The 16,730-nt window shown below is 42.3% G+C and overlaps 1 protein-coding gene across 6 annotated transcripts in view; it reads right to left on the reverse strand.

Annotated features, from left to right (window-relative positions):
- The window catches only part of LOC121561501 (transcription factor Dp-2-like), a 31,207-nt gene extending 22,170 nt beyond the window's left edge, over positions 1-9,037 (reverse strand). For 2 of the 6 annotated variants that reach the window (XM_041874060.2, XM_041874050.2), the window contains exons 1-2: positions 8,873-9,037; positions 3,653-3,741 (exon numbers count right to left, since the gene is read on the reverse strand). In XM_041874060.2, the coding sequence (XP_041729994.2) occupies positions 3,653-3,741; positions 8,873-8,888 (105 nt within the window). In that variant the 5' untranslated portion in view covers positions 8,889-9,037. Of the gene's footprint in view, positions 1-3,652; positions 3,742-8,562; positions 8,742-8,872 lie in introns of those variants that run through there. The other 4 variants (XM_041874066.2, XM_041874072.2, XM_041874076.2 and 1 more) reach the window with 4 other exon arrangements.
- Positions 9,038-16,730: the final 7,693 nt, after the last annotated feature.

Consider the following 16,730-nt stretch of genomic DNA (forward strand, 5'->3'; position numbering starts at 1 on the left):
AGCTCCCTGCCATCCAAGACCTCTATACTAGCCAGTGTCAGAGGAAGGCCCTAGATGTTTTACGGCTCCAGCCACCCAAGTCAGACTGTTTGCACTGCTACCGCATAGCAAGCGGTACTGATGCACCCAAGTCTGGAACCAACAGGAGCCTGAACAGATTCTACCCCCAAGCCATAAGGCTGCTAAATAGTTAGTTAAATAGGTAACCAAATAGCTACCCAGACTATCTGCATTTACCATTTTTGCACTAACTTTGACTTATCACACACCTGTTGCTACGGTTTACTATCTATCCTGTTGCCTAGTCACTTTATTCCTAGTTAAATGTACATATCTACCTCAATTACCTCATACCCCTGCACATCGACTCAGCGTGTATTCAGCCAAGCTTTCATTACTCATTGTGTATTTATTATTACTTTTCTATTATTTCTCTATTTTCATTCTCTCTGCATTGTTGCGAAGGGGTAAGTAAGAATTCCACTGTTAGTCTACACCTGCTGTTAACGAAGCATGTGACGAATACAATTTTATTTGATCTGACTATCTGAACAATCAATCAGCCTGGGTTTTGTTCATAACCATGAGTGTACAAGAGGCACCAAAACGGTTTTAGGCACCAAAACGGACTGAAACCGGGAGAGAGAGGGACCACCTGGACGCCCAATAAGAAATGTTCATTTTCTTACATGTTTAATTCAGCATTCTTATTGGACATGTCCCCATCCCCCCTAAACCCTGGAGAGTGTGTGCGTGTCTGAGTGAATCACTCACTGAAACACAAAGGCTGTATCTCAAATGCCACCCTATTTCCTATATTGTGCTCAATATATGCAGAACTTCTGGCCTATATGCAGAATATTTAGCATCACCACAGTGCACAGCCTTTTGTTAGGCTGCCACCATGCCCCTGGTGTAAGTGAGACACACCTGCTTGCCTGCGATGGTATAGTAAAGCAGGTTGGACCACTAAAAGCAGAAGTTAAGGTGTGCCTGCATCTCAATAGCCTGACATGGACTGCATTCCTCATCTTCTCTCCTTCAAGGGCAGATTAACCAGTGTCAGGTTATTTCACATCAGTTTAGATGAACGAAAGGAGTTGAAGAAAGGAAGCACCTTTAGACTACATGCACATGAAGATTCACCTGAAGTCTTCTGAAAAGTTAGCTGTTATCTACCTGTGTGTCTGGACCTGAGATGTAGTAGCATACAAGAGAGCCTTGACCAGCTAGCTATCTGGTCCTTATTAAAGGGATACAACACTCCAAAATCCAAGTTTGTCAGATATTGGGAGTGTCCTACAGTCAGGCTGTCCCACAGCACTAATCCCAAAAGTTCCATACCATTCCATATAAACCTCAGGAGTCCCTTTAAGATCATTAAAGAGGGGTTCTTATTTACAGTGCATTCGGAAAGTATTCAGACCCTTTCTCCAAGTTTTCCCCCTCATCCATCTACACACAATACCCCATAATGACAATAACGAAAACAGGTTTTTAGACATTTTGCAAATTTAATAAATATAAAAAACAGAAATACCTTACTTAAAGACGTATTCAGACCCTTTGCTATAAGAATCAAAATTGAGCTCAGGTGCATCCTGTTTCCATTGATCATACTTGAGATGTTTCTACAACTTGATTGGAGTCCAAATGTGGTAAATGCAATTGATTGGACATGATTTGGAAAGGCACACACCTGTCTATATAAGGTCCCACAGTTGACAATGCATGTCAGAGCAAAAACCAAGCCATGAGGTCGAAGGCATTATCCGTAGAGCTCCGAGACAGGATTGTGTCAAGGCACAGATCTGGGGAAGGATACCAAAACATTTCTGCAGCATTGAAGGTCCCCAAGAACACAGTGGCACTCCATCATTCTTAAATGGAAGAAGTTTGGAACCACCAAGACTCTTCTTAGAGCTGACCACCCAGCCAAACTGAGCAATCGGGGGAGAAGGGCCTTGGTCAGGGAGGTGATCGAGAACCTGATGGTCACTCTGACAAACCTTCCAGAAGAACAACCATCTCTGCAGCACTCCACCAATCAGGCCTTTATGGTTGAGTGGCCAGACAGAAGCCACTCCTCATTAAACGGCACATGACAGCCCACTTGGAGTTTGCCAAAAGACACCCAAAGGACTCTCAGACAATGAGAATCAATCATGGTCTCATGAAACCAAGTTTGAACTCTTTGGCGTGAATGACAAGTGACACTTCTGGAGGAAACCTAGCACCATCCTTACGGTGAAGCATGGTGGTGGCAGCATCATGCTGTGGGGATGTTTTTCAGCAGGCAGGGACTGGGAGACTAGTCAGTATCAAGGGAAAGATGAATGGAGCAAAGTACAGAGAGATCCTTGATGAAAACCTGCTCCAGAGAGCTCAGGACCTCAGACTGGGGTGAAGGTTCACCTTCCAACAGGACAACGACCCTCTGAATGTCCTTGAGTGGCCCAGCCAGAGCCCGGACTTGAGCCCGTCGAACATCTCTGGAGAGACCTGAAAATAGCTGGGCAGCGACGCTCCCCATCCAACCTGACAGAGCTTGAGAGGAACTGTAGAGAATAATGTGAGAAACTCCCCAAATACAGGTTTGCCAAGCTTGGAGCGTCATACCTTAGAAGACTCGAGGCTGTAATCGCTGCCAAAGGTGCTTCAACAAAGTACTGAGTAAAGGGTCTGAATACTTATGTAAATGTAATATTTCCGTTTTTTATTTATAATACATTTGCAAACATTTCTAAAAACCTATTTTTGCTTTGTCATTATTGGGTATTGTTGAGGGGAAAATATATATTTAATACATTTTAGAATAAGGCTGTAACGTAACAATGTGGAAAATGTCAAGGGGTCTGAATACATTCCGAATGCACTGTAAATACCTTGCTGGAATTACAACAGTCGTACCTTATCATAATAAAAAACTAAGGACATAGTGAATTTCTTCATAGTTCATCATTGGTTAAAAAAAATATACAGCGCACGCTTGCTAAAATGACATGCTGTAAAGATAGCATACATCTGATACAAGACAGCAGACTAACAAAACAGTAGTCTACAAAGGTCACTGTTCAAAACAATACCTGAACTGAAACCAGGCAAACTGTGGAAGTAATAGCCTATGTAAACTACACAATATTTATTCATTGAAATGAATCATACTGTGCACATTTCCAAAGGTGTATTTCCACATTGTGTGGACAATAAAGTTTTTACAATTATATGTTTTTATTCTAACCCTTCAGTAGCCAATCAGAGCATGTACACACACTAGCTTCAAATCTACACAATGCACATCCCTCTTATAATCAAGTACAGTAGGACCTTAGATTTATGTAAATGTTATATTTCCGTTTTTTTTATTTGTATAAATGTGAAAAAAATAAAAATAAAGGATTTGCTTGTCATTATGGGGTATTGTGTGTAGTTTGATGAGGGAAAAAAAAAACTATTTAATCAATGTTAGAATGAATGCACTGTATACATTTTACATATGCCTTCTAGGGAGTTTTTCCTAGCCACTGTGCTTCTGCCTCTGCATTGCTTGAACTTTCAGGTTTTAGGCTGGGTACATTTAAAGCACTGCTGATGTAAAAAGAGCTTAATAAAATAAATTTGATTGATAGATACATTTGTACAAAACACTCACCATCTGGCTCCCCACATTGGCATTGACTGCTCCTAGTGTGATCTTTGTTACTGGGCTGTAGTTAGATGACGTCATAAGTGATATATTGCCTGAAAAACAGGGTAAAGGGAAAAACTATTTGAAATGTTCCTCATTGGGCAAAACAAATCCAATGTCTCCCTAGACAAATGTACAGTGGGGAGAACAAGTATTTGATACACTGCCGATTTTGCAGGTTTTCCTACTTACAAAGAATCCAGAAAATCACATTGTATGATTTTTAAGTAATTAATTTGCATTTTATTGCATGACATAAGTATTTGATCACCTACCAACCAGTAAGAATTCCGGCTCTCACAGACCTGTTAGTTTTTCTTTAAGAAGCCCTCCTGTTCTCCACTCATTACCTGTATTAACTGCACCTGTTTGAACTCGTTACCTGTATAAAAGACACCTGTCCACACACTCAATGAAACAGACTCCAACCTCTCCACAATGGCCAAGACCAGAGAGCTGTCTAAGGACATCAGGGATAAAATTGTAGACCTGCACAAGGCTGGGATGGGCTACAGGACAATAGGCAAGCAGCTTGGTGAGAAGGCAACAGCTGTTGGCGCAATTATTAGAAAATGGAAGAAGTTCAAGATGACGGTCAATCACCCTCGGTCTGGGGCTCCATGCAAGATCTCACCTCGTGGGGCATCAATGATCATGAGGAAGGTGAGGGATCAGCCCAGAACTACACGGCAGGAACTGGTCAATGACCTGAAGAGAGCTGGGACCACAGTCTCAAAGAAAACCATTAGTAACACACTGGCCGTCATGGATTAAAATCCTGCAGCGCACGCAAGGTCCCCCTGCTCAAGCCAGCGCATGTCCAGGCCCGTCTGAAGTTTGCCAATGACCATCTGGATGATCCAGAGGAGGAATGGGAGAAGGTCATGTGGTCTGATGAGACAAAAATATAGCTTTTTGGTCTAAACTCCACTCGCCGTGTTTGGAGGAAGAAGAAGAATGAGTACAACCCCAAGAACACCATCCCAACCGTGCACCGTATTGAGGGGAGGATGGATGGGGCCATGTATTGCGAGATCTTGGCCAACAACCTCCTTCCCTCAGTAAGAGCATTGAAGATGGGTCGTGGCTGGGTCTTCCAGCATGACAACGACCCGAAACACACAGCCAGGGCAACTAAGGAGTGGCTCTGTAAGAAGCATCTCAAGGTCCTGGAGTGGCCTATCCAGTCTCCAGACCTGAAGCCAATAGAAAATCTTTGGAGGGAGCTGAAAGTCTGTATTGCCCAGCGACAGCCCCGAAACTTGAAGGATCTGGAGAAGGTCTGTATGGAGGAGTGGGCCAAAATCCCTGCTGCAGTGTGTGCAAACCTGGTCAAGACCTACAGGAAACGTATGATCTCTGTAATTGCAAACAAAGGTTTCTGTACCAAATATTAAGTTCTGCTTTTCTGATGTATCAAATACTTATGTCATGCAATAAAATGCAAATTAATTACTTAAAAATCATACAATTTGATTTTCTGGATTTTTGTTTTAGATTCCGTCTCTCACAGTTGAAGTGTACCTATGATAAAAATTACAGACCTCTACATGCTTTGTAAGTAGGAAAACCTGCTAAATCGGCAGTGTATCAAATACTTGTTCTCCCCACTGTATGTTTTACCAATTGCTAAGAAAGATTTTACCAATTGATTTACCAAGGTTTTAACAATAAAGAAGCATTTTTAAATGCCTGGGGTGTGGGATCGATTCCTGCTGAGAGCACTCATATGAAAAATGCATGCATGACTAAGTTGCTTTGGATAAAAGCGTCAGCTAAATGGCATATGATATTATATCGATATCAGCAAGGCATATTGTGATATCGGTTTCCTTCCTGTTAACCTACAACATTATGTAAAAACACATACATGACTGTCCCTGCTAGCACAAACCCTCTCCCAGGCTCTCAACTTAGTATACTTCAAGCTGCAATATGTAACTTTTTGGGTGATCTGACCAAATTCACATAGAAATGTGTATATAAATCTGTCACTCATTGAAAGCAAGTCTAAGAAGCGGTAGATCTGTTCTATGTGCATTCTTTCTATGCTTCCCATTCTTAGTTTCATGTTTGCGTCTTAATTTTCGGTTTTGTACACCAGCTTTAAACTGCTGAAAATTAAATATTTTTGGTAATGAAAAATATATTTCACAGAAGTTTAAATGGTACAATGATTCTCTACACTATCCTTGCTTGTCGATTTCTACATAGTGTATCTTTAATTGCATGCTGATAGTCCTTTAACCGTGGATGGCTGCCACTTTCCATTGCAATTACATTGAAACTGGTTTGGTAGGTTTCATTCACACCTGGCCCAATGGGCAATCAACAAGCAGTTGTCTTGAACGCCAGAGCTGTGGAAGTGAACAGAAGAGTGAACATTCACACAGTTGTTGTTGTTCCTAACCATGTGACCTGATCTGCATTTTAGGGATTTTTTTAAATATATTTTTCCTTAGGGCAGTGATTTGAATGAACATTTTAATAACTTAGAGCGTGATGTATGTAAATGTACACAAAGGCTGTACTGATGACACAGTGAAGAAAGATGAACACACACACTACTGTCTCCTCAACGTCAGATCATTTTTTGGGGCAGGATGTGGATGAACCCCCTCCCAATTCATACGACTCCTACACAGGGCACACAGACACACACACACAAACAATCCTCAACTAGCGTAAGCCGTGAACTCCCCACCACATACAGCCTCCCATTGTTAGAAGTGGGGCTAACATTACAGCCTAATACTTTTGAGCTGTTCTGTGTTTCTGGGATATCTAGCCTACTCACTGGCAGCATGGCCTGATTCTTTGGGCTGGGAGTTTTTCCTGACCAAGTGACTGACTAAGCTCGGGACCCTGGGTCTGAACCCCGCCCTGTGCATCTGGGTCCTGGACTTCCTGACTTGCCGACCCCAGGTGGTGAAGATAGGTAACAACACCTCCGCTACGCTGATCTCTAACTCAATCATCAAGTTTGCAGACACAACAGTGGTAGGCCTGATTACCAACAATGACGAGACAGCCTACAGGGAGGAGGTGAGGGCCCTAGCAGAGTGGTGCCAGGAAAATAACCTTGCCCTCAATGCTCCTGGACCCCAGGAAGGGTAGCTGCTGCCTTGGCAGCAGCTAATGGGGATCCATAATAAATACAAATACAACAAAACGAAGGAGCTGATCGTGGACTTCAGCTTGGCCCCTAAGACCCTTACAAACTTCTACAGATGCACCATTGAAAGTCGGGTTGTATCACCGCCTGATACAGCAATTGCACTTTCTGCAACCGCAGGGCTCTCCAGAGGGTGGAGCAGTCAGCTCAACGCATCACCGGGGGCACACTGTCTGCCCTCCAGGACATCTACAGCACCCGGTGTCACAGAAAGGTCACACTGTCCATAATGTCTATATACACCATCATATACATATTTATATATTCCGGACTCTGACATTGCTTGTTCTAATATTTCTATATTTCTTAATTATTTTTGGATTTGCGTGTATTGTTTTCTATTGTTAGGTATTACTGCACTGTTGGAGCTAGGAACATAAGCATTTCAGTACACCAGCGATAACATCTGCAAAATATATGTACGCAGCAAAGAACATTTTATTTGACCACCTGACAAGGAAAAACTCTGTGCCCTGGTTTTAGGCCATTATATTAACTAGGGCCTAGAAACACCCCAGGCCCTACTAGCTTCATCCAGTGAGGTCCAGGATGGAGACGGGCTGGCCCAGACTGTGTCGTCCCCTCCTCAGGCCCAACAGAAAGGAGGGCCCCTATCTCTCTCTCCCTGCACTGGAATGTGGCCGCCACTCTCTCCTTTAAGGTGCAACAATAAGGAAGGGCTCCCTCATTAGAATACAGCTGAGTAGCTGTCGCTCCCTCTCTCCCTCTTTCTGACTCAAAAAGATAAGGCACAAACATACACACAGGCTCTGTAATTAAAAACATGAGTTTTCATGAACTGCTTTAGAATTAATACAAAAACAGATTGAGGTGGTGCTTGGAGGGAAAGGTGTGAGAGACTGTACAACCACACCACAAATATGCACTGATGGATTATACTGTGCACTCATTCATATTACTAAACTTCCTTAACCATCAAAGACAGGCTATAACGGAGTTGACCACTGTAGAGAAACATCAATCCTAAGCATAGTATAAAGACCTGAAAAGGTGCTTCCAGGTAGAAACCAAGGTCCTTCTAAGAATTATATGTAGAGGAGAGTTATCTTTGGACCTTGGACTTAAATCTCAAATGCACAAACACCACTTTCCTGAGGCTTTTTAAATCAATCATCTCATGCTTGTCATCAATAATATTGACCTTCCTGCTGGTGCATTGTCCCTTATCCTGTGATACTTCATTCAATTGTTTCAGTTGTTGGCCAAAGTGCAGCGCACGTTGGAGCAAAACAAGTCAATAAAAGAGAGGTGTTTTGACCAGTCGTCATGTTCCCTGCCTGCAGCACTTGGACAGCACCCCGCCTTCTCAATGAATCCTGATACTCGACAGAAAACTGCTGTTGCAGGCTAAACCACTATGAAAACAAATGCACCCACTTTGGGCAACTACATTCAAGAAAACCCTAGAGGGCAACAAAACATAAAACATCACATTTAGTGCCCGGGAATCAGAGATTGTGAAACAACCTCAATGAGCGCAATCAAACCATTAAGGAACTATGATAAGTCAACACATCTTTCTTTCATTCAGAAATGAACACAGCCTAACCATACAGGCAGAACTAGCAAACTACAACATCCTTGTATAAAAGTCCAGACTAACAATTGTGCGTTAAGTCATTAAAAGTTGCTAAAATCGTCTTTCCATCTATCGTTGGAACCAACAGCTCTTGTTTACCTGTCGCTCTACAGAGGGGAACCAGCAGGACCTCCCTCTCCTTCTCTCTCCGTCCCTCTCCCAGTTTCTCTGTCCCAGTGAGCCGACAACGCTTCCCTTCCCCCCACAGGCATTAATCTAGCGAGCAACTTCCTGTCTGATGGAGAGGAGAGCAGAGGAGGGGGAGGTAGAGAGTCTCTTTACTGGCCCCCCAGAACAGCCTCCCGCCCTCCCCTTCCTCTGTTCTCGGCGAGTTTGCTACACACAACCAATCCCATTACGACTAAACAAGACACAGAGAGTAGAGAAGGAAAAAGGCACATTAATTTACTTGAAGTGAAGAGCATATGCCTCTCAGCAGCTCGTGCAGCCTGGGATCCACTGCCCCCCCTCACACACTCGCTCTCCCACTCACTATTTTGTTACCAGTCAATGGAAACTTCAGAGCCCCTGCCAGGCATCGCCAGGCGAGTGCAGAGGAAGTCCACCCACCTTGCTCTCCAGACAGTGTGGGAACAACACAATGACCCTTTTCACTGAGAGAATGCCTGGCTACACACATACACACACACACACACACACACACATATATACACACACACACACACACACACACACACACACACACACACACACACACACACAAAGGCATGACCATGTAGGGCTGCTCTCTGGCTGACAGGGAGAAAAAACACATTGGTTTAAGACCACAGATTAAGATTTCCAGTCATTTCAATCAATGACATAGGCCTATAGGCTGGATTACACTTGTTTTTCATGAATATGATTTATACAGTGCATTAGGAAAGAATTCAGACCTCTTGACTTTTCCCACATTGTTACGTTAAAGCCTTATTCTAAAATTGATTAAAACATTTTTTTTACACACAATACCCCATAACGACAAAGCGAAAACAGGTTTTTATAAATTTTTGCAAATGTATAAAAAATAAAACACAGAAATACATTATTTACATAAGTATTCATACCCTTTGCTATGAGACTCATAATTGAGTTCAGGTGCATCCTGTTACCATTGATCATCCTTGAGATGTTTCTACAACTTGATTGGAGTCCACCTGCGGTAAATTCAATTGATTGGACATGATTTGGAAAGGCACACACCTGTCTATATAAGGTCCCACAGTTGACAGTGCATGTCAGAGCAAAAACCAAGCCATGAGGTCGAAGGAATTGTCCGTAGAGCGCCGGCCAAACTAAGCCAATGAGAATGAGAAACAAGATTCTCTGGTGTCATGAAACCAAGATAGAACTCTTTGGCATGAATGCCAAGCGTCACTTCTGGAGGAAACCATCCCTACGGTGAAGCATGGTGGTGGCAGCATCATGCTGTGGGGATGTTTTTCAGCATCAGCGACTGGGAGACTAGTCAAGATCAAGGGAAAGATGAACGGAGCAAAGTACAGAGAGATCCTTGATGAAAACCTGCTCAAGAGAGCTCAGGTCCTCAGACTGGGGTGAAGGTTCACCTTCCAACAGGACAACAACCCTAAGCACACAGACCAGACAACACAGGAGTGGCTTCAAGGACAAGTCTCTAAATGTCCTTGAGTGACCCAGCCAGAGCCCGGACTTGAACCCAATCAAACATCTCTGGAGAGACCTAAAAATAGCTGTGCAGCGACGCTCCCCATCCAACCTGACAGAGCTTGAGAGGATCTGCAGAGAAGAATGGGAGAAACTCCTCAAATACAGGTGTGCCAAGCTTGGAGCGTCATACCCAAGAAGACTCTAGGCTTTAATCGCTGCCAAAGGTGCTTCAACAAAGTACTGAGTAAAGGGTCTGAATACTTATGTAAATGTGATATTTCATTTATTTTTATTTTGTATAAACTAGCAAAAATATCAGAACCAGTTTTTGCTTTGTCATTATGGGGTATTGTGTGTAGATTGATGAGGGGGAAAATATAATTTACTCAATTTTATGTCTGATCTTTAATTTTGGTGGGCTTAATAGGTACACTTACCCTAAGCATTGAAAAAAACATATTTATATTTAATATGTAATATTTCCGTGTTTTATTTATAATACATTTGCAAACATTTCTAAACTATTTTTGCTTTGTCATTATGGGTTATTGTGTGTAGATTGATGAGGGAAACAAATCTATTTAATACATTTTAGAATAAGGCTGTAACGTAACAACATGGAAAATGTCAAGGGGTCTGAATACATTCCGAATGCACTGTAAATACCTTGCTGGAATTACAACAGTCGTACCTTATCATAATAAAAAACTAAGGACATAGTGAATTTCTTCATAGTTCATCATTGGTAAAAAAAAATATATAGCGCACGCTTGCTAAAATGACATGCTATAAAGATAGCATACATCTGATACAAGACAGCAGAGTAACAAAACAGTAGTCTACAAAGGTCACTGTTCAAAACAATACCTGAACTGAAAGCAGGCAAACTGTGGAAGTAATAGCCTATGTAAACTACACAATATTTATTCATTGAAATGAATCATACTGTGCACATTTCCAAAGGTGTATTTCCACATTGTGTGGACAATACATTTTTTACAATTAGATGTTTTTATTCTAACCCTTCAGTAGCCAATCAGAGCATGTACACACACTAGCTTCACATCTACACAATGCACATCCCTCTTATAATCAAGTACAGTAGGACCTCAGATTCGAACAAGTCCTGAATAGAGGTCGTTCAGAATACTGAAAAATGTGTGACTTTGAAATGGGTTTTAAAAAACGTATCAAACCTAAGCAGAAAATATAAATTTCAAAATTAACCCGTATTACACCTGTAATCTAACATTTTGCCAGGAGTGTATTACTCACTAGGAACCAAACAAAAGCAAACGGGACGAAATGTGTAGGGACCCACCTGAATTTGTCTAATAAGAAAGTGTAGTTATCATTGCAAAGTGTTCTGTTCCAAAACTTTTTGCTACGGGTTACACTAAAGAATGCACCGCTGATGTTTTTAGCACATGAAAGCAACATTAACAGTTGCCTGTAGCTAGTCTCGCGTTGCCATACCTCCAAAATCATGATAGTTGTCACGCCTCCCTTAGAGGTCTGGAGAATTTTGTATTGTACTGTTTTCCGACAGGGTAGGATACATTTTGTAGAAAGTTGTTCCGTATGCTAGCTAGTTTGCAACATTGCAGAAAATGGAAGATAAGATGTAGGAAAAATGCAATTCTGTTTTGCCAGAAGTGTGCTCTATACACAAAATCGAGTCGACGAAGGCATTACAACTCCTCTGCTTGAACACTCTAGTATAGAGACGTTTCGGTGTGTCTACCTACAGGCTATGGTAAAGGTTTAGTGCAGCAAGTGTGGCCGACTGTCTGCGATTTATTGAAATTGAAAGTGGAGTAATTGATGATAATAGTAGTTTCTCCTCTGATGTCAATAATCGAGGCTCAGGTGCGTGTTCTGAACTCAAGGAATCGCCGCCGCATACGCAGGGCAAGTGAGATAGAGGATGAGAAAATTGCCAAGGGTGAATACACGATTGTACGGAAGAGTATTAGGGCCAAGTGAAGAGAATGAAAAAATATGGCAACAGGTGATGGTACCTGGATTATTGTTGTTTTTTTGCACGATAGTTCTTTAAAATTGTGGCAATATTTTGAGAATAAACTCGAAATTAAATAGAGAATAAAAGTGGCAATATTTTTAGATTAAAGTGGCAATATTTCGAGAATAAACTAGACATTTTATTTCAAGAATAAAGTCGCAATTATAGTTGAAGATTAAAGTAGGGGATTTGGTTAACTGCATGTCTCCCTGGCTCCCTGTTGCTCTGCGCGCCACTACAGTATTATTTAGTCCTTTATTATGACAACTAATGCATATTTGTTTTTATCCCATTTCCTATAAAGGGGTAAGGCACAGGGGAAGGAGGATGCTTTTCGGAAGTGGTGTGGAAAGGTTGGTGAGCTGCGGTCAGTCCTACCAGTTCCTGTATTGGCCGTCACATCTAAAGCTTCCAAGGCAACAAGGGAGAGCATAATGAAGCACCTGGGCATGCAGCAATGTGTTGAGGTGATGAAAAGTCCTGACAGGGACAACACCAGACTGGCAGAAATGAAGGAGTCATCTGACCCTGTAGAGACATTTTCATGGTTGCTCACAGAGGCAAAGGGGCCTGAGACCCCAAGAGAATTGAAGACTGTTCTTTTCTGTACACTGTTTTTCAGCATTTTCTTGGGGAGAAATCTGTGCATCCAGCAGGAGCAGAAGACACACTGGAAAACAGGCTTTTTGACATGTACCCCTCAGAGACACCCGAGCACATGAAACTGCACATCATTGCAGCCTTGAAAGAGTTGTGATGACTACTTCAGCACTGGGAATGGGGGTGGACTTTAAGAATGTCCATCATGTAGTCAACTATGGACCACCTCAAGACTTTGAGTCCTACATGCAGGCATATGGATGAGTGGGGAGGGACGGCACAAGCTCACATTCACTTACCCTGTACAATGGAAGACAGCTTGATGAAGTTTCAGATAAAATTAGACTGTGTCAAACAGTACCACCTGCTGGCTCTTTGATATTGAGGTCACGCAACCAATATCACCCAAACATGACTGCTGTGACAATTGTGCTACCTCATAAAACTGCAAGGACGTACAGTGCATTCGGAAAGTATTCAGACCCCTTAACTTTTTCCACATTTTGTTACGTTACAGCCTCATTCTAAAACGGATTAAATTGTTTTTTCCCCCCTCATCAATCTACACACAACACCCCATAATGACAAAGAAAAAACGGAAATATTACATTTACATAAGTATTCAGACCCTTTACTCAGTCCTTTGTTGAAGCACCTTTGGCAGCGATTAAAGCCATGAGTCTTCTTGGTAATGACCCTACAAACTTGGCACACCTGTATTTGGGGAGTGTCTCCAATTCTTCTCTGCAGATCCTCTCAAGCTCTGTCAGGTTGGATGGGGAGCGTCGCTGCACAGCTATTATCAGGTCTCTCCAGAGATGTTTGATCGGGTTCACGTCGAGGCTCTGGCTGGGCCACTCAAGGACATTCAGAGACTTGTCCCGAAGTCACTCCTGCGTTGTCTTGGCTGTGTGCTTAGGGTCGTTGTCCTGTTGGAAGGTGAACCTTCGCCCCAGTCTGAGGTCCTGAGCAGGTTTTCATCAAGGATCTCTCTGTACTTTGCTCCATTCATTTTACCCTTGATCCTGACTAGTCTCCCAGTCCCTGCCTGCTGAAAAACATACCCACAGCATGATGCTGCCACCACCATGCTTCACCATAGGGATGGTGCCAGGTTTCCTCCAGACGTGATACTTGGCATTCAGGCCAAAGGGTTCAATCTTGGTTTCATCAGACCAGAGAATCTTATTTCTCATGGTCTGAGAGTCCTTCAGGTGCCTTTTGGCAAACTCCAAGTGGGATGTCATGTGCCTTTTACTGAGGAGTGGCTTCCGTCTGGCCACTCTACCATAAAGGCCTGATTGGTGGAGTGCTGCAGAGATGGTTGTCCTTCTGGAAGGTTCTCCAATCTCCACAGAGGAACTCTGTAGCTCGGTCGGAGTGACCATCGGGTTCTTGGTCACTCCGACACAGCTTCTCCCCCGATTGCTCAGTTTGGGTGGGCAGCCAGCTCTAGGAAGTGTCTTGGTGGTTCCAAACTTCTTCCATTAAGAATGATGGAGGCCACTGTGTTCTTGGGGACCTTCCATGCTGCAGACATTTTTTGGTACCCTTCCCCAGATCTGTGCCTTTGACACATTTCTGTCTCTGAGCTCTACGGACAATTCCTTCGACCGAATGACTTTTTGCTCTGACATGCACTGTCATCTGTGGGACCTTATATAGACAGGTGAGTGCATTTCCAAATAATGTCTAATCAATTGAATTTACCATAGGTGGACTCCAATCAAGTTGTAGGAACATCAAGGATGATCAATGGAAACAGGATGCACCTGAGCTCAATTTCGAGTCTCATAGCAAAGGCTCTGAATACGTATGTAAATAAGGTATTTATGTTTTTTTACTTTTAATAAATGTGCAAAAATTTCTACAAACCTGTTTTCACTTTGTCATTATGGGGTATTGTGTGTAGATTGATGAGGGGAGAATTTTTTAAAATCCATTTTAGAATAAGGCTGTAACGTAACAAAATGTGGAAAAAGGGAAGGGGTCTAAATACTTTCCGAATGCACTGTATGGTTGATGTCCTCGGATCTACTTTCCAGAATCTGGCTTCAGCTCACATTCTTTATCAAATCGCTGCATGAGGTCTGTCTGCTCTCCAATGGTTCTGATGACTTTCTGTGCAATGTCAAACTGGACAAGGGCCCCTTGATGGTCTTTTTTGAGGCACACATGGTGTTCGCAATTCTTGCATCAAATACTTTGGTATTGCTCTGGGCTGATTACCTTGAAGACTAACCAATTATTTCCAAAGGACCTGTAAGTATCTGTGACTTTGTACAAGAAGTAGTTGCAACAGTGACCTTAAATACAAGTAAAATAAGATTTTAATATCTGAAAGTGTCGTCATGCATTATGCAACACATTTGCAATGATACACTTTGTGTATGTGGCACATAAAATGGGCTTTATCAGTTACTTCATTGTCAAGGGAAAAAAATGAATCAACTGAATATATTATTAAACGTCTGAGGGTCGTGACAGCCGGCACATATTTTCTTTCTAACTCCAGAATTTGCTCTTTCCCCTCACAAAACATTAGATTCTTTCCACATCATTGGCACTTATTTTAAATTTGACTAGAAGGTGTGAAAGGAGCAACATGCTGCTTTTGAAAACCCATCACTCAGCTTCTAAGACCAGTGTGTAGTCTGGTCGCAATAAACATGATTTACCTTGAATAATGTTATGTTTGTTCCTGTTACAGTTGTACGGTTCACCACAAACACAGCATACATCAACATATTTGGATGGGATTTAAAAAATCGTTGATTTCATGGCTGTCCTCACGCACTGTTGCACATACGACCTTAATCTAGTGAGCACCTCCGCACAAGTAAGGTTTGACGTGTTGCTGATTTTGTGCCATAGACTTGCACAGGCTTCCGTTTTTTTGGGATTCGATATTGCCCTTTCGGTTGAACGGTCAGTCCATAAGTTGGAGGTTAATTTCTTTGAGGTTCTACTGTACAAAAAAAAACAGACAATATCTAGTGGGTCCCACACACCAGTAAGGTTGTCAAACATTTGCTTGCCGAGAGTACTTAGCACCTCTGAACAGTGTCGGCAGTCAACCTCTTTTGTGTTCACACCGCACATACTTTAAAGCCTTTGGCCTTGTGAAAATACTCCAAACCAGAAGGTGGCAGTAGCATTGCATTCTTAAGTTTAGTTTAACAATGCTAGTCCCTTTTAATTTTGCTATTGTTGTATAAAGCCCTTGTTGATACTAGCCAGATGGCCACAGCTAGATAACTAGCTAGCAAGATGACAAAGAAACAATGTAATTCACTCTCCATAATCCCATAGTCAATTTTCTTGACAGCTAGCTAATGTTAGATAAACCGTTAGCATGTCATTCCCTAGCTAGCACAACATATTTTTTCCTTTTTGTTGTCACTCCTGTCAGCTCTCCCACATGGAGGTTTGTGCTCTCTGATTGGCTCAAAGTCAAGTTGTAGGCCACTGAGGAGCTTTGCGATTCTACAAGTAGAAACAGCAGGTTCGTCGGTACCAGGTCAGTGCGCAGCAGGTACGTATTTTGTTCTAGCAAGAGAAGGAACAGCCTCCTACTGTGATCAGTACCTATCGGCTGTGTTTCATACTTAAGGACTCTTACCTTTAGGTAGGTTTTGGTTGTTGCTTAGAAAGGCAGAAAGAGTGGCAGAGCCAACCTAGGAGATAGAGAGAGTAGCCAAACAGAGACACAGGTCAGACAAGTGCAACCGATGCAAAGTGAAGAAGACCCATCACACACACCTCACTGACAGCCTGTCACAAGTCCATTCAGATGTGTTTAAAAACCCTTTACTGGCTATTTTTTACTGGACTTCACGTGCATTAATGAGTGTAGTTTGCTGTTTTCAAAACATATGTGAAAACAGTTAGGCCTCAACGGTCCATGTCACCTCATCCAGATGTGACACTTAACACAACAATAAAATACACAGGGTGACACAGGTTATTTTGGAAGGTGCTTTCACATAGCATATTTATAAATGCAAACTACCTA

Source organism: Coregonus clupeaformis, unplaced genomic scaffold (genome assembly GCF_020615455.1).
Source record: "Coregonus clupeaformis isolate EN_2021a unplaced genomic scaffold, ASM2061545v1 scaf0334, whole genome shotgun sequence".
NCBI classification, from domain to species: domain Eukaryota; kingdom Metazoa; phylum Chordata; class Actinopteri; order Salmoniformes; family Salmonidae; genus Coregonus; species Coregonus clupeaformis.